At 58.9% G+C, this 17,356-nt stretch overlaps 1 protein-coding gene and 1 long non-coding RNA gene across 2 annotated transcripts in view; one reads left to right on the plus strand and one right to left on the minus strand.

Moving 5' to 3' along the window:
• Nucleotides 1-14,998, plus strand: part of SLC8B1 (solute carrier family 8 member B1) — a 22,493-nt gene extending 7,495 nt beyond the window's left edge. Inside the window, exons 4-17 of the mRNA XM_049619311.1 lie at nucleotides 36-188; nucleotides 278-330; nucleotides 480-536; nucleotides 688-794; nucleotides 873-1,040; nucleotides 1,984-2,091; nucleotides 3,304-3,357; nucleotides 3,483-3,613; nucleotides 6,422-6,563; nucleotides 8,652-8,773; nucleotides 10,333-10,486; nucleotides 11,169-11,249; nucleotides 12,497-12,561; nucleotides 14,717-14,998. Coding sequence (XP_049475268.1) covers nucleotides 36-188; nucleotides 278-330; nucleotides 480-536; nucleotides 688-794; nucleotides 873-1,040; nucleotides 1,984-2,091; nucleotides 3,304-3,357; nucleotides 3,483-3,613; nucleotides 6,422-6,563; nucleotides 8,652-8,773; nucleotides 10,333-10,486; nucleotides 11,169-11,249; nucleotides 12,497-12,561; nucleotides 14,717-14,914 — 1,593 coding nt within the window. The 3' untranslated portion in view covers nucleotides 14,915-14,998. The remainder of the gene's footprint in view (nucleotides 1-35; nucleotides 189-277; nucleotides 331-479; nucleotides 537-687; nucleotides 795-872; nucleotides 1,041-1,983; nucleotides 2,092-3,303; nucleotides 3,358-3,482; nucleotides 3,614-6,421; nucleotides 6,564-8,651; nucleotides 8,774-10,332; nucleotides 10,487-11,168; nucleotides 11,250-12,496; nucleotides 12,562-14,716) is intronic.
• LOC125914168 (uncharacterized) lies at nucleotides 13,875-14,717 on the minus strand. The gene is made up of 2 exons (XR_007455231.1): nucleotides 14,339-14,717; nucleotides 13,875-14,207 (listed from the first exon to the last, which is right to left on the minus strand). It is a non-coding gene; the product is annotated as an uncharacterized LOC125914168 (long non-coding RNA).
• Nucleotides 14,999-17,356: the final 2,358 nt, after the last annotated feature.

Below are 17,356 nucleotides of genomic sequence, written 5' to 3' on the forward strand. Positions count from 1 at the left end.
CCCCCCCCCCCCCCCCCCCCCCCCCGCCCCTGCAGTGTCGTGAGGTGTGCGGCCTGAACGTCTCTGACCGCTGTGACTTCATCAGGACCAACCCTGACTGCCGCAGCGAAGGGGGTTACCTCAACTATCTCGAGGGCATCTTCTGTCACCTCCCGCCCAACCTGCTCCCTCTGGCCATCACCCTCTATGTGAGGCCCTGCCCTGGGGAGCTGGTGAGAGGGGCCGGTGGCCCTGGGCCGGACTTAACCCTCCCTCCCCTCTCCGGCCGCCCCTCCAGGCTTTTTGGCTCCTCTACCTGTTTCTGATTCTGGGAGTCACCGCTGCAAAGTTGTGAGTTTGGCCTTGGGCTCTCGGACCTGCTTCTAGATGGGAACAGAGCCCCCGGGGGGTTGGCATTCGGGTGACCCCGTGTTTAGGAGAAGGAGGTGGGCAGGGACCACCCGCCGGGGAGGCCCACACTGGTGCCTTTCTCTCCGCAGTTTCTGCCCGAACCTGTCAGCCATTTGCACCTTGCTCAAGCTTTCTCACAATGTGGCAGTATCCTTTTGTCCGGGGCCTGCACCCCGGAGGGAGGGAGGGAGGGCAGTCCGAGGGGTGGCTGGGAGACAGGGCGGTGTGGCTCGTGGCCCAGGAAAGGCCCGGCCGGGCCGGGGGCCCTGGTCTATGTCCCCTTGACAAACCCCCCCATGGCGTCACCTTCCTGGCCTTTGGGAACGGTGCACCTGATATCTTCAGCGCCCTGGTGGCTTTCTCGGATCCGCGCACCGCCGGCCTGGCCCTGGGGGCTCTGTTCGGTAAGAGTAGCCCGGCTGGGGGGGTGGGGCAGCGGGAGCGGGTGCAGGGCGGGCTGAGCACGCCGTCCTCTCCCCCAGGTGCGGGTGTGCTGGTGACCACCGTGGTGGCCGGTGGCATTGCCATCTTGCGCCCCTTCACGGCCGCCTCCAGGCCCTTCCTCCGGGACATCGTTTTCTACATGGTGGCCGTGTTCCTGACCTTCACCGCGCTCTACCTGGGCAGAGTCACGCTCGCATGGGCCCTGGGTGAGCAGCCGCGGGGCTGGGTGGGTCATCCATCACCCAGGGCTGGCGGGTGGCAGACCAGTGGGGCACAGCGTCCCTCTGGGTTCCCAAGTGAGGGGAAACCCTACTCAAGCTGGCCTGAGCAAAAAAAAAAAAAAAAAAAAAAAAAAAGGAACCTACAGTTCAGATAACCAAAGGGGGCAGGGCGGAGACTGGGGTGGTGTTGCAGACCTTCACGATGTCACATTTTAACAAGCAGTAGAGCCAGGGTGCTGACGGTGGCCGTCGGGGTCCTTGCTGCGCACGCGTTCCACTCCTGACTCAGGTGACGCGGGTGGAGGCACAATTTATAAAGGGTTACGGACACCCACGAGGGGCACTGAGATGCAGAGACATCTGGGGATCAGCACAGTAGGAGCCCCGGAAAGGGCAGGGCATGCTAGCCGGAGCCTAGTGAGGACTGGAGGTCTAGATCTGGTGCCACCAAGGGCGAGAGCGACAAGTCACAGAGGGTCCCGCCCCGCCCGAGACCCGGCACCACGCCGGGCAGGGAGCCTGGAAGAGAGGGTGGCAGACCCTCTCCTGCCACCTGCTGATTTGCTGGCGGGCCCCCTGCTGGCCAAACCCGGCACAGCCGGAGCTCGGGGGCTGCGGTCTTGGGGCTCCCGCTTCCCAGGGCGCAGAGCAGGACACCCGCCCTCAGCGCTCGACTCAGGTCCCGAAGGCCACTGTCTGTGTCGGGCGTCTCCTCTTTGATTTCCAGACCGTGGGGGGCAGGGAGGAGAGGTGGGCCAAGGAGAGCAGAGTGGTGGGGTGGGGGCTCCAGGAAATTGCCGTTTCCCTGCGGGCGCGGGGCTAGGTTGGCACAGACCAGCGGCACCAGGCACCAGGGGAGCGGACAGCCCTTTGCTCTGGGCCCGTGGCCAGGATGCCGCTTGGTGACGGCCCGCGCCCTTGTCCGCAGGCTACCTAGGCTTGTACGTGTTCTATGTGCTTACCGTGGTTGTCTGCACCTGGCTGTACCGATGGCAGCGGAGGAGGTCCCTGGTCTATTCCATGCCAGGCACCCCAGGTAAGGGTCTGGGTCGAGCTCCCGAGAGAGGCCGGCGGGGGCTGGCACCCTCTGTGCCCTTCGCTGCTCCCTTAGATCTCTGGAGGCCAATGTCATCGTCCAGCTCCTCTGGGTACTTTTTCTACCCGTTCTCACCAAGGTCCCGCCTCCACACTTTCGCCGGTGCCGGTGAGGCCTCTCCCCCAGCTGCCTGTCCAGGTTCTCGAGTCCCTCCTGCTCCGTGCTCCTTCCGGGGCGACATCCAAGAGCCGTCACGGCTCACATCCAGTGACGCTGCCACAAACACAAATACGCGCGTAACACCCACGTACGCAAATACATGCACAACACACGTGCATACACGCACGCACAGCCGACCCTTGAACAACACACGGGTGCCGGTGACTCCCCCTACAGGAAGTCTGCCATGATTTTTCCTCTCCTCCCCGGTGTCAACTGAGCCTTCCGATTTCAGCACCCACCACCCCTGTGCCGTCTTCCAGACCCATCATAGCCCATCAGGCTGGAGGAAGAGGGAGAAATGAAGCCCGGAGAGGGCCCTTTTTTTTAATTTTTTTTATTTTTAACGTTTATTTATTTTTGAGACAGGGAGAGACAGCATGAACGGGGGAGGGTCAGAGAGAGAGGGAGACACAGAATCTGAAACAGGCTCCAGGCTCTGAGCTGTCGGCACAGAGCCCGATGCGGGGCTCGAACTCACGGACCACGAGATCACGACCTGAGCCGAAGTCGGACGCCCAACCGACTGAGCCACCCAGGTCCCCCCCGGAGAGGGCCCTTAAGGTCACACGGAGGCAGAACTAGGGCTGGCCGTGACTCCTCACTTGAGAAAGACCATTTTGATTTTAGGCCCCTCTTTGCCGGGCTCAGGCTGTAAGCGTTCCAGAGGACTTCCAAGGAAAGTTCCAGACTGACAGAGAAACATGGGATGGGTTCCAAATTCTGGAAGGTCCCAAACTGAAGTCAGCAAATGTTTGAATTACCTCTTCCAACGCCCTTACGTTACATTTGAAGATGTTTTTTGAGTTAGACTTTCTCACTCGGTAAGAATCCTGGGCGTGCGTAGGGATTCTGAGCAATCCGAGCTCCAGAGGGCCTGGACACTTGGGCCCTGGACACTGCCCTGTCCCGGGGCTGTCCCGCGCTGGAATGGTGGTGGAGAGCGTCCGGGCTCCCTGGCCGGCTCGTGCGAAACACCCCTCTCTCCTACAGAGATGCTCTCAGACTCTGAGGTGGAACCAGTGTCTTCCAACAGCTACGACTACAGTGAGTCTGGTCTCCGTGCCCGGCGGGGGTGGGGGTACCAGGGCAGGGCGGGGGGTAAAGAAGTGGGGAGGGGAGCGGGGTTCCTGGAAGCTGAGCCAGCCACACACTCCCCCTTGCACACCCAGGCGAAGAGTACCGGCCGCTTCTCTTCTATCAGGAGACCACGGCTCAGATCCTGGCCCGGGCCCTCAACCCCCTGGATTACAGGAAGTGGAGGAACAAGTCCGTGTACTGGAGGGCCCTCAAGGTGCTCAAGGTAGGAGGGGGGCCCCTGGAGCCAGGCTCACGGCTCCACGACAGCGGCGGGGCAGTGGCCGCTCAACCTCCTCCAGCTAAATGACAGGGGAGGGGCTGGAGTCTGCTGAGACCCTCTCAGAATAGGTTACCTGGGACTTGATGGGGAAACTGAGTCATAGAGCTTGGCTGGGGGCCTGACCTGGGGCTCGGCCCCCACCGTGGAGGAAGGAGAGCCTCTGGGACAGAGGGAGAAGGGGAGGGGACCCCTCCTGACTGGGCAACGGGGGTCTGGGGCTGGGTCAAGGTGAGCTCCAATGAGAATGAGATTGAGCCGTTCTGACCATTTGCTGCTTCCCCGGGCTAACGTGTCCTGAGGTGTAGACCTGAGCGGGGTGCCCAGGCTGGTTTGCAGCTGCCTTTCACCACCCAGAGCAAAAGGGGCGGGGTCTCACCTCCCAGCCCTATCTCCTCCCGGAGAGAACCTGGAGGCCGCCAACGCGGAGACATTTTCGGCCCCTCTGTTCCAGGAGGCACGTACCACACACTTACCCGTCCCCCACGGTGGCTCCTGTGGCATCGTGACCTGGGGCCTCTCTGAGCCTCAGTTTCCTCCGCAGCAAAATGGGGACAATGATACAGTGCCCTCCTCCTGGAGTGACTGTAATTGTGAGGTGCTGCTACAGCAATGCCCTTCAGGAAACAGCCCCCCAAATCTCACCGACTTACGACGACCGTCTTTTTTTCTCATTCAAAGGCCTGAGGGCTGTCTGGGGGGACTTCAGGCTGTGTTCGGAGGTGTAGGTCCACCCAGCGTCTCATTCTGGGGCCCGTGGGTGCTGGGGATGCGCCCTGGTCTCGGCAGAAGAGGCCAAGGCCAACTTCGCAAGCGCGGTTCAAGTCTCTACTCCCATCACCTTCGCCGACAGCCCGTTGTTCCGAAGCTCGTCACACGGCCAAGTTCAGTGGGGCAGGGCGACGTATCCTGCAGACTCCTATCACTTGGCAAAGCGTGTGGGTGTTGAATTCTGTCGCGGGAAGGGATTGGAGCATCGTGAACAGTATCGAGCCTATCACGGTCGCTGTGACAATTTAATAAAAAGTAATACGCGGAGGGCTGGGTCCGCTGTCTTAACAGGCACGCTCCATTTCATTGCACCTTGCTTTATTAAGCTTCACAGACACCGTATCTTTTACAAGTTGAAGGTTCGCGGCCAGGCTGTGTTTAGCAGGTCTGTGGGCACCCTTTTCTTTTCCTTTTTTTTTTTAAATTTTTAAATTTTTTTTTAATGTTTATTTATTTTTGAGACAATGTGAGAGACAGAGTGTGACCAGGGGAAGGTCAGAGAGAGAGGGAGACACAGAATCTGAAGCAGGCTCCAGGCTCTGAGCTGTCAGCCCAGAGCCCGACGCGGGGCTCGAACTCACGGACCGTGAGATCGTGACCTGAGCTGAAGTCGGACGCTTAACCGACTGAGCCACTCAGGCGCCCCTAATTTTTTAATGTTTATTTATTTTTGAGAGAGAGACAGAGCATGAGCAGGGGAGGGGCAGAGAGAGAGAGGGAGACACAGAATCCGAAGCAGGCTCCAGGCTCTGAGGTGTCAGCACACAGCCCAACGCGGGGCTCGAACTCAAGAACCGCGAGATCGTGACCTGAGCTTAAGTCGGACGCCCAACCGACTGAGCCACCCAGGCGCCCCTGTGGGCACCACTTTTCCAACAGCATTTGCTTATTCTGTGGCCCCGCGTTACGTTCCGGTAATTGTTGCGATATTTCATACTTCTCGTTATTATTATATTTGTCGTGATCTGTGGTCAGTGCTTAGCAGTCGGTGCTTACGACTCGCTGAAATGACAGTTAGCATTTTATAGCAACAAAGTATTTCCTTAAGTAAGAGATGTACATTTTTGTAGACACAGGGCTACTGTGCACTTAATAGGCGACGGTGTAGGGGAAACATAACTTCTATGTGCACTGGGACACCAGAACGTTCATTTGACTCGCCTCGTTGCGACATTCGCTCTAGTGAGGTGGTTGGGAACCAAACCCACGATGTCTCTGAGGTTTGCAAGTCGGCAGCACTCTGTCCGTGTTATTACCTAATTTAGTTACTGGCTGAAAACACAAGGTGTGGAGTCGGTCAGAGCTGGCCCCGTATCCCAACTTCCCGTACCCTTCCGTGTGTGTTTGGAGAAGTTCCGTAACCTCTCTGAGCCTCAGTTTCTTCATCTGGAAGGTGGGAAAAGATTAGTTCCCATGCACGGGGTTGTCGTCAGGATCAGCGGGCGAGGTGCTGTGGTCAGCCGAAGAACGGCCCCCCGCCCCCCGCCCCATGCCTGCGTCCTGCTCCCTGGAAACATGACTATGTTACCCTCATGGAAAAAGGGATTTGCAGCTGTGATTAAGGATCTTGAGATGCAGAGATTTTCTTGGATTATCCAGGTGGGCCTGGTGTCATCACCAGGCTCTTTCTAGGGAAGGAGGGGGGGTGGGGCGGGGACGGAGTCGGAGGAGATGTGATAAGGAAGCACAGCTTGGCGTGACCCGGGTGGGGGCCGCAAGCCAAGGAATGCGGGCGGCCTTGGAAGCTGGAAGAGGCAAAGAAACGAATTCTCCCGCAGAGCCTCCGGAAAGAGGTGTGGCCCTGCCAGCCCCTTGATTTTAGGAGCCTGTTCCCCAGAACTTGCCGGAAGGCACTCCGTCCTGGCAAAGGTGTCCCAGCGGCACTAATACAGGCAGTTAGCCTGGGCCTGCCCAAGCCTTCGCGCAGCCCGCTGGGACGCGGGCCTCCCTCGTGACCTCCGTCTGCCTTCGCCCACTTGACAGCTGCCCGTGGAGTTCCTGCTGCTGCTCACCGTCCCAGTTGTGGACCCCGACAAGGACGATGGCAACTGGAAACGGCCCCTCAACTGCCTGCACCTGGTGATCAGCCCGCTGGTCTTGGCCCTGACCCTGCAGTCGGGCGCCTGTGAGTATGGTCCCGGGCCGGCCCCCCTCCCCCCGCCCCCCCCATTCCGGGCCACGTTTCTGAAGGCAGAGTTGCCTGGATGGCAGAAGGGCGTCCCCGGTGGGGGGTGCCTGCTGTCCGAATCACGGCCGTCCCCCCTGTTGCCTGCTGGGGCACCTGGCTGGGGAATTCGAGTTTTCTCCCGTCTGTGCCAGGCTGCCCTCGCCTTTTCCGACCTGTTTTGGCTAAAGAAATGCCCAGTGTTATCAGGTGTCTCCCAACTCCTGCTGTGCAGGCTTCTTTCTGTTACGTGCTGCCCATCCCTCTGTCCCCTGGGCATCACGTGGAGGTGGGGGGGGGACTCTGGTGACAAATGCATGGCCGGGTGTCAGCATGAGACAGCTCCCAAGTTCCCTGGGGGTTTCCTCTCTGATTTGGGTGCGGGGACCGGGGTGGGGGGGCACAGAGACTGTCCAGCAGGGCAACGTGTGATCCCAGAGCCGAGAAGGGCGCCCCCTGGGGGTGCCAGCCGTCTCGTCCCTCAGCCTTTCATTCCCTACTGAGCGGGAGGGTCTCGTCTCGGGTCAGGGCACCCCCGGGGCCTTGCTCTCATGATCTCCATGGCTTCTTAAAAGAGTAGTTCCCAGGCGTCGGTCACTCATGAGCCATCTTCTTGATTTTTCTCCCTCTGTGTACCGTTAAGTCTGACATTTTTCTTGAATCAGCTGTCCTTAAACTTACATTCGCTGCAAAGGAAACTGTATCAGCCTCACCAGTAGGAAACTGGCTTCATTGCCGATACATGCAAGGTAAATGCACAGCAAAAATTAAGCTGGAGAGCCCTTTGTTCCAGAGGCTGGAGAGCCCTTTGTTCCAGAGGGCGTTCAGCAGGTGTCAGAGACGTCACAGACCCATTAGCACCAAGGGAGACTTTCTCTGAAGGAGGAATCCCTCGCCTGAGATGTGATTGTGGCACGACAGCGTCTTGTCCACGTACCGACACCATCCGGTGATAGCAGGTCCATCCCGGAGAAATTCTGGTTCAGGCTAACACGTTTGTGACCCCCCTGCTGGGCTGAGCACCGCATAGCGGGGCCCCTGGACTCAGCTCCCTGCCGGAGGGGGTGTTGTGTCTGTCGTCAGAGTCTCCCAGCCTCCCTCTCTAGACCACCCCCAGAGCCCTCTTCCTGAAGGGCCACTTTTCATATGTGGTGGTCACTTCTCCGCTCCGAGACCTCCGTGGCTCCCCAGTGCCTCTTGGTACAAGTCCACACCCCCGCCGGCCATCCTTCAAGCCCGCCGCCTTCCCCAGCCTCTTCTGCTCATGCTGTACCAACCACCTGCTTGGTTCCTCCCCGGTCCAGCTCTCCCCTCTCCTCCTGTGGCCCTCGTGCCCTCTCTCTGCTTATGACCCATATCCTCGGCGCCCGAAGAAGCCCTTCCTGACCACCCCACATCCAGCCACCTCCTAAAATTCCCCTAGGACAGGCTTAGCCAATACAGGGGAAGGGGCCCCTGACCCAGGCGTCAGGTTCCAAAGCCCAGACCACGTTCTGTCAGAATCGCCTCCTGAGATTCCGGCACAGTGTGCTGGGGACACGATTCTGTGTATCAGCTCCCTCGTGTAATTCTGTCGCCAGCTGACGCTGGAGAGCCCGTGAGCTAGACTGAAAAAGAACAGGAGGAGAGTCTGGGTCGCCCAACCCTCCACTGCCTTCGAGTGGTGAAAAGGGTCACGTGCGGAGAATTCCAGCGTGTGCTGCCTGCCCGTAGGTGGGGCTTTCTCCTTTTCGTGTTTTGCTCCGAAGCCCCCGGAGCTCACATAACTCTCACTGGGCTCCTTTGGGGAGCGGGTTTGTCGAGAGAGCAGACGCGGGGCCCCGGGGTCAGTGGGTAAGAGGCAGGGGCTCTGTCTTTAATTTCTCTGCCCCCTTGCGGTGCCCGGGACAGCACTGGGCACATTGCGTGTCCAACGACGGAGTGCAAGTGACTTTTATCCCTGGGTCTCTCCGCCAGCCCTCTCACTCACTCTGGGGAAGACGTGTGCCCTCCAGGAGGCGCGGCCACGCGGAAGCAGCGGTCCCAAGTCCCTCTCTTGCCTCTCTGCAGACGGCATCTACGAGATCGGTGGCCTCTTTCCTGTCTGGGCCGTGGTGGTGATTGTGGGCACAGCCCTGGCTGCGGTGACCTTTTTTGCCACGTCCAACAGTGAGCCTCCCAGGTTTCACTGGGTAAGAATCTCCGGTGCTCCGGGGTGGGATGAGGGGACACTGGAATCTTCCAGAAAGATGTCTGTCCGTGCTCCCGGGGCAGTTAGGCCAGTAATCACTTTCCGTGATGACAGGTCTTTAAAGCCACCTTTGAGACTTTTGGGTTTGTTTGTTTTTTTTTAAGTTTATTTTGAGAGAGAGAGAGAGAGAGAGCACGAGTGTGGGGGACCTGGGTGGCGGGGGTACATAGAGGACCCCAGCGAGCCTTGAACTCACCAACAGTGAGCCGAAATCAAGAGTCAGACCCCTAAGTAAGTGAGCCACCCAGGTGCCCCACACTTTGGACAGTTTTGTACCTGTTGAAGGTTCTTTTTTTCTTTCTCTTTTTTGGAGCAGCTTTATTTTATTGAGATGTAATTCACACATGCAACTGATGCAACTCACCCCTGTAAAATATGGGATTCGGTGGTTATTATCATATTCACGGGGTTGTGCAGCCATCACCATTATCAGTTGGGGAGCGTTTCAACACCAAAAAAGACACCCCACGCCTGTCCCCCACCCCCTGGCCACTGCCAGTCTGCTTCCGGTGCCTGTGGATTCGCCTGCTCTGGACTTTTCGCAGACACATACGTACACAATATGTGGCCTTTTGTGACTTTGCGTCGTGTTTTCAAGGTCGTTCCGGGCATGAGCAGGGATTAGTGAATCTCTCCTTTTCGTGGCTCAGTGCCATCCATCGAATGGCGATGCAGCACATTTAGCTTATCCGTGCATCATTCACGGACGTTCTTTCTGCTTTGGGGATGTTACGAGTAACACCGCTGTGAACTTGCGTGTAAAAACGCGTGGCTGGGAGGTTTTGTTTCTCCTGGGTGTATTCCTAGGCGAAACGGTGGGGTCACTTTTCGAGGGATTGCCAGACTCTTTCCCGCTGCAGGAAACCCCTGTGTCTCCAATAGCCAGGTTCCAGGGATAGAATTTTCCGGTGTTCGTGGGTGGGTTTTTTTTCCATTCGCTCCACCCTGCAACACCCTGAGGGACTTTTAGGCAGTTTGTCCAGAGTTTACTCTTAAGCGTTCACTTAAAATGTTCTTTTTTTTTTTTTTTTTTTTTTTTTTTTTACTATTAATCGATTTTTAAAAACTGTGGATTTTAAGGCATCGGCACACGCTCCAGCAGGGAGCGTACCTGATGCGGAGTGAATGAGACCAGTGACAAAGGACCGCGTGTTGTGTGCAGCCGTGTATATGGCGTGTCTAGAGCAGGCAGGGAGCAGAGTAGCAGCTGCTGGGCACCGGAGGGAGGTGGGGTGCGCTGGGGAGTCCCCGCTAACGGGGATGGAGTTTCCATCCCATAGCTGAAGAGAGCTATGACAAAAGAGTAACACTGAGCTAGCATTTTACTGAGCACTTACTGTGTGCCAGGCGCTCCCTGCTTTGAATCCGTTAACTCATTTATGCTCGTGACAATCTCAGGGGGTAGGTACTGTGATCATCCCATTTTCCTGATGGGGGAGCTGAGGCCGTATCCCTGCTGGGCACCGGCCTTGGGCCATCAGCGCACCGTTCCCTCCCCAGCTCTTTGCTTTCCTGGGCTTCCTGACCAGCGCCCTGTGGATCAACGCAGCCGCCACAGAGGTGGTGAACATCTTGCGGTCCCTGGGCGTCGTGTTCCGGCTGAGCAACACCGTCCTGGGGCTCACGCTGCTGGCCTGGGGGAACAGCATCGGAGGTGACGCAGGGCCGGGCGGGCTTCTGGGATGAGTGCCCGCATTTCACTGTCCTTTGCTCCCCTGGCCAGAGTGCCTGTGGGCATGTGCTCGGGCCCACTGTTGCTCTGGAGTGACCATAACTGGTCGTAGGGGTGAGATGGCCTGGACCGTATCTGGGCCAGGAGACTGTAGAAGCCCTCGCCTCTTCCCCCTTGTCCGATGGGTAGACAGGGGGCTCCCCGTTACAGCCAACCACGCTGAACGTGTACGTGGGGTACGCCACCTACGCGGGCATTCACACACGCACCCATATACCCTTCTCTAACTGCTGCCGCCGGGTAGGGTTGGCCAGGTTGGGCACTGCACAAGAGCATTCAGACAAGGAGTCAGGGGGGCTAAAATCCACATCTTCCATTCACCTTTCGGGGTACCTTTTTCTAATTTGCATAAAGGTGCTATGTGTGCTGGCCGTAATGGCATGTCACACCCCGGGTGGGAGGGAATGGGACAGAAAGAATGAAGGAGGGAATCATGTCGTGGGAGGCCGTGGCCGAGGGCCCGGCCAGCTACCGCAAGGCCCAGATGGGCATTCGTGGGTGTTTGTTGACCGAACGACTGTGGTTAAGAATTAGGGAGCGAATGACCAGAGGGCCAGGGGGAGCCACTCCCCGCCCCTCAAGGGGGTCTCTCGTTTCCACGCAGACGCCTTCTCAGATTTCACGCTGGCCCGCCAGGGCTACCCGCGGATGGCCTTCGCAGCCTGTTTCGGGGGCATCATCTTGAGTATCCTTCATGGGGCCGCCCTCCCCTCGGCTCTGGTGGCCCAGCCTCCGAGGGCCGCGGGCGTGCTCGGCGCCCCACCCCTGCGATTGGCCCTTGCTGTACCCCCTGGGCAGGTGACGGAGCTGCCCGAGCCTTAGTTTCCTCATCTGTAAAATGGGCGTGCTGAGAGGACTGACCTCAGAAGGGCTGTTGTAAGGATTGAATGAGGCGACAGAAATGCTTGGTGCCTGGTGAGCCCCCAGTGGACGGCAGATACTCTTTTTCGTAGACGCCCCCATGCCGAGCTTATGCGGGCCCTTTGGAAGACCCTCTTCCTCTTTCTTATGGACATCGTGGTCTGTAGATGTTAGGGGTGGCCAGCTTTCTCTTAAAGGGCAGGAGAGTAAATAGTTTAGACTTTGTGCGCCCTGCCAACCTCTTTTGCCACCACTTGACTCTGCTGTGGTCGTGTGGAAACAGCCATCGGCAACACGGATATGAATGGGTGTGGCTCTGTCCCAATAAAACTTTATTTATAACAGCGGGCCGCTTGGCCTGGGGGCTGTAACTCGCCACGCCCCGGTCTGTGCAGGAAAGACAAGGATGAGCCCCCCCACCCCCACCCCGGGGGCTGAGAAGAAAGGGCTTTAAAAGTAGACGGACTCGGGTTCCGGCTGCAGTGCCACCACTCGCCAGCCGTGTGACCTCGGGGCCTTGCACACATCTTACTCTCCGAACCTCAGCAGTCTGTAAATTCAGAATGGGTTGGCGTGGAGACTGATGATGGGGTAAAGCACCCAGGGCAGTGCCCGGCACATAACGTGTGCCCAGCAAACGTGGGCGGGGACTGGCCGTTTGTCACTCCTTGGCCGGCCAGGGCCTTCCGGGGGGTGGCCCTTTGAGACCTGGTCCTGGCTTTCTCGCTGTGGACTCCCCTGAGCCCTCAGGTTGGGGTGGGAAGGAAGGAGCCCTGCCCGGAGCGGCGTCCCTTGAACGACACCTATAGATGGCCTTGACCTGTGCTCCGTCACAGGTCGCCTCCCCTAGCCGCAGGGAAGCCCATTGCTTACCAGGGACCAAGCACTTCTGCAAACTCATTTCCTCCTTGCAGTTTGAGTGAGAAATGTACATTAAAAGGGGCTAAAACTGGAAAGGGTCCCCTCAGGGTTTGGGGGGGCTGGGGGTGCATAGACCACAAGGGAAGCCGAGGGGCGTGGGGTTGGGGTTGTGGGGCGTTGTTCCAGCAAACTTCCTGAGCCGGGCCGCAGATATCCTGGTGGGAGTAGGGCTGGGCTGCCTGCTCCAGATCTCCAGGAGCCACGTGGAGGTGAAGGTGAGTGGCCAGACCCCTGTGCAAGGGGCCCCTTCTGAGATTTTTCTTTCTTTCTTCCTTTTTTTTTTTTTTTAAGCAGCCTTCACACCCAGTGCGGAGTCCCACGCGGGACTTGAACTCACGGCCCTGAGGTCAAGATCGGAGTTTCTCTCTCCTCATCTTTCTCCTGTCCCCCAGTGCGAGAACATTCCCGTCTCAGCAGCATATGCTTGCTGGGGAGAGGTGTTACCTGAACTCGTGACAAGTCGGAATGTGTAGAATATTTTTAAAATAGCCTGAATGCAGGGCTGAAAAAAAATGTATTCCTTGCAAGTTGCCAGGGTAATTAGGCTATAGCTTTGCGGCGGGGGTGGGGGTGGGTGGGAGTAGGGGGTCAGGAAGGCCCTTGGATTTATGTCCCGGTCAATCACTTTAAGTCTCCTGCCGTGTGACTCTGGGTGAGTTAGGACATCCCTGGGCCTCAGTCTCCTCACCTGGGAACTGGGTGAGATGGCACCCCCACAAGCTTCCTGGATAGCATGCGTGAGGCAAGGGCCAGGCCGAACCCCTCTGCCCAAACTGCCCACAGAGGACAGGCCAGGAGGGAGGATTATTAAATCAGCCCCAGCAGGGAGCCTGGGAAATTTGGAGAAGATTCTGAGACGCACTGAGTGGAGGTTCTTAACACTTCAAGGATGCCCGAGGGGTGCATGAGACCTCCTGTCGCAGGCGTTCCAGCGGCTGGGGGCTTTCCAGCGGGTGGGGGCTGGAAACTGCGTTTTAAAAGCAGCTCCCTGGGGACGGATGAAGGTAGGTGGCTTGAGAAACCCTATTCCAAACAAGGTGGAAAACGTCAGCCCTTACCAGGACCAGGGAGGCAACCAAATCGTGTGGGTGATTCACGTGGGCCTCATGTGGCCAGATAGTCCACATTTTCTAGAGAAGAAATCAGGATTCCCAGGGGAACTTTCTCGAGTCTCAAACGTTTCTCAAACGTTGCTCAGGGCAAACGGGAAGCCGGCCCGAGGCAGATTCGACCCCGCCCCGGCCACCAGTTCGCATCGTGCCTCGGGCATCTCTGTTCTTAAGGACCCACCGCCCGGGCCCCCCACGCGAGAGCAGCTGGGGTGCTGTGGGGCTGAAAGGTGGCGTTATCAATGGGAACCGTCACCCATGCTTTCCCTGAGGGGCTCTGCTTGGCGGTGACTCTTGCGGCCAATGGCCTGGAATTAGCTGGCGGCAGGGCCAGCCTTCGAGGTAGCCACGCCCACAAGCAAACAGCTACCGACTGCTTGGAAAGTTTGCTTTTCTAAAAGGTAAACACGGGCTGCACATTTTGTTTAGACGCTTCACGGCTTAATAGGTTTCTTTCATGATCCATTCCCGGGCAGTTCCAGTTAATGAGGATTTAGGGTTGGCTCCCCAAGGGGCCGATTTCTTCCTTTCTCTTGCTCTTTGTGTTTGTGGGGGGTGTGTGTGTGTGCATTCCACTGCCTTTGTGCGGAGTTTAGGGATGGAGGGCATCATGGACAGATGACCAAGGGCTGGTGTTGGGTGGAAAACGCAGCTGTTCTTAAGCACTACTTCGCCTATGATTCCGTTTCTGGTTTCAGGACGGACGTGCAGGTCTCCGTGTGTGGATCCCACGCGTGTGTGCATGTTCGTCCCTGGGCGGGGAGGCAGGATAGGGTGTCTTAAGAGCTTGGACGGGGACGTGGGCTCTGGCACCAATTAGTTTCCTCGCCTGTGCCTTGGGGTGAAGACGCTCCCCTCACAGGTCGTCGGGGGAGGTCCTTACCCCCGACGCACAGATGAGCCGCTACGTGGAGTGGGTGAAAACACCCAGCACAGCACCCAGTTGTCGAGTCCCCCGTGGATGTTAGGCGAATGCTAAGTCCAGGAGGCAGGGAAGCAGGGAGAGGGTCATTTCACTTCTTTTCGCTCTTCTGTATCGCTCGAGAACTTTCCACCACCTGCACGGAAGGTGCGTATGTAACAGACCGTGTTAGTTTCCTAGGGTTACCATGGCAAGTGACGACCAGTTAGGTGGCTCAGAGCGTGGAACTTGAGGGCGGGGCGTGCCATCCCACGGGGCCAGAGCTCCCGCACCTGGCGAGGGGTGGGTGACGGACTGGTGGCCGCGGTGACCCCGCCTCTCCCCCCGATCCCCCCACAGCTGGAGCCAGACGGACTGCTGGTGTGGGTCTTGGCGGGCGCCCTGGGCCTCAGCCTCGTCTGCTCCCTGGTCTCGGTCCCACTGCAGTGCTTCCAGCTGAACAAAGTCTACGGCTTCTGCCTGCTCCTCTTCTACGTGACCTTCCTCGTGGTGGCCCTGCTTACGGAATTTGGGGTGATTCACCTGAAAAGCGTGTGAGTGACGCCGCGTGGCCGGCGCCGCCTGGTGGCCGGGAGGTGTCACTGCAGGCAGAAAGATGGAAGTCGGGCCCCGGTGGGGGGGGGGGGGGGGGGAATGGGGCCCCCGCCCTGGGCGGGGCGACCAGCTAAGCCTTGTTTCCGGGACGTCGGAGACCGGGCCTCGCTGTGGGCAGAGTTGCAGACAGAAGGCAGACGTCCTTGGATGATCGGCGGAGCCACTCGGAGGCTGGGGTTGGGGGTGAAGGGGATGACGGAGTGCCTTCCAAGCTGTTATTGGAAGACCACCGGCGTGTTCGGGGCCTGGAGTCACGCCCTGCTGCCTTCCCGCATCTTCTCAGGGCTCACTCAGACCGCTGCCAAGCCCGGGCTTAGCCAGAGTGACTCAGAGGGCGGGCACAACACCACGGGCCTCAGGCCATCGGGGCTGAGTTCTAGAGCTGCACCATCCGACAGAAATGGAACAGGAGACACCTGCCTGACTTTGAGATTTCCAGTCGCCACGTTAATAAAAGCCAAAGCAAACGGGGGGGAAATTCGTGCTACCATACATATGGCTCAGTGGCCCCAAACTAGCAGCACGTAGCCCTGGCCCCCTCAGCGGCCACCGTCCTGGAGGGCACAGCCCCCGACTCTACCTCTGGGACTGTCTGCCGACTGTCGCAAGCGCCTCTGTGCCCTGAGCTTGGGTTTCCCCAGCTGTGAAACAGGAGTCCATTGACCGTGGCCCTGTGCCTACCTCAGGGGGAGCCCCGGGCCGGGGTCACAGTGCCCGAAAGCTCCGGGGACAGAATGAGTGCTCCCCAGTGCCTTCCCGCTGTCCGCCGCTGACCTGACTTTCCAAGGAGCACCTACCTTCTCAGTTTGCCTGGCCGCCTTATGCCGGCGGTGGCAAAGGGGCCCAACTGTCTTTTTTCCAGTGAAAAAGTCATTAAATATTTCAAGTGTACAGAAAGGGACACACCCAGCTCTTACCGGTTCTTCCTTCCCTGGGCCAGGTGACGAGCGGCTGGTTCCAGGGCCAAAGGCTCTTGGGCCTGATGGATCTGTGGCACGTCCAGGGGTGGGGCTGGGGTGGGGGGTCAGGGGCATCCATGGACGAGCCCCCCTCCTCTTTCCCCACAATACGGGAAGCCACGGGACGGCACCTGACGGAAGTCACGAGGCGGCAGCCACGTTTACAAAGCAGAGGCCTTTATTAATGTGCCAGAAATCCGGAGACACGGTGGGTTTTCTAGGTAACAAAACACCGATGTACAAAACCTTGCAGCGTCGCTCCCGCTATCCATACAAAATGATTGTCACATGGTGTGGAGTAAGGCTGGGTGGGGGGAGGGAAGCAAGGAGGAGGGACCAGATGGCGTCCCCCCAAAGCGGGGCAGGGCACAGTGCCATCGCGGCTGCTGGCAGGTTGCGGGACCCAGGGCGGGTTGGCGAGGCGGACCTCGGTTTCACTCAGCTATGACGTGGGAGGTGAGGGCATGTGAGCTGGATGATGTCCCAGGCCCCTCAGAGCTCACAGTCCTGGGTGACCCCCCAGGGGCCAGCCGTCCTTAGCCTCAATGACAAGGGCGCCCACTACCAACGGGAGTCTGGCCCACGGCATCCATCCCATCCCCCACACCGGGGGCCTCAACGACCCTGACGCCCCTCCCCGGTTCCCGGGGGGAAGGGACTAGAATGAGGCCCAGGCACTGAGGGCAGGGGACCTATCCTCCTGTGTAAGCTGTCCCTCGACTCCTGCTTCCAAAATACCCATTTCAATACACAAATGCTAAAAGGCACCCAATTGTGCAAATAAATAAAGTTCCTTCTCTGGAGAGGGCAAAGGGTTACGGCCTGGTGCAGGGCTGCCTGGATTGGCTGGTGGCCCTCCAGAGCCGGAGAGGACGATGCCAGTCTCCTGATGCCCCGTGGAGGTCTCACTGGTTCATTGTTTCCCCCAAAGGGCTGTGCTTTAAAAACAAAGCCCCCCCCCCCCCGCCACCCCCCCGGGAGGGGCACAGCTGTGCAGCGTCATCAGGGCCGTCCCGAGAAGGCTTGGCCTTGCAGATGGCCGGGGAGAGACGGGGGGAAGGGGGCGAGCCAGTATGGCACCCCTGGGATCAGGCCGGGGACCTTCTGCCCACCCACCTTCCTAAGTTCTGGGAGGCAGCAGAGGCAGCTGGGAAGCCGGGGGAGGGGCAGGAAGCCCAGGCTGGGTGGGCAGCCCAGGAGAGCTGACCTTGGAGCCCCCTGTGCTCTGACCCCGCCTCTGCCGCGCCCACTGAAGTGGCCCCCCAACTGCCTTCTCTGGATTCGAGCACTGGCCCTGCCCCAGCCATGCCGACCTCAGCGAGCACTCCCACGAGACACGGGGGAGCTCGGTTAACCAAGCGCTCAACCCGACCTACTTGTGCACCAACCACCCCCCCCCCGCCCCGCCCCCGTTCTGGCCTCGGTC

Source organism: Panthera uncia, assembly GCF_023721935.1.
Source record: "Panthera uncia isolate 11264 chromosome D3 unlocalized genomic scaffold, Puncia_PCG_1.0 HiC_scaffold_8, whole genome shotgun sequence".
NCBI classification, from domain to species: Eukaryota; Metazoa; Chordata; class Mammalia; order Carnivora; family Felidae; genus Panthera; species Panthera uncia.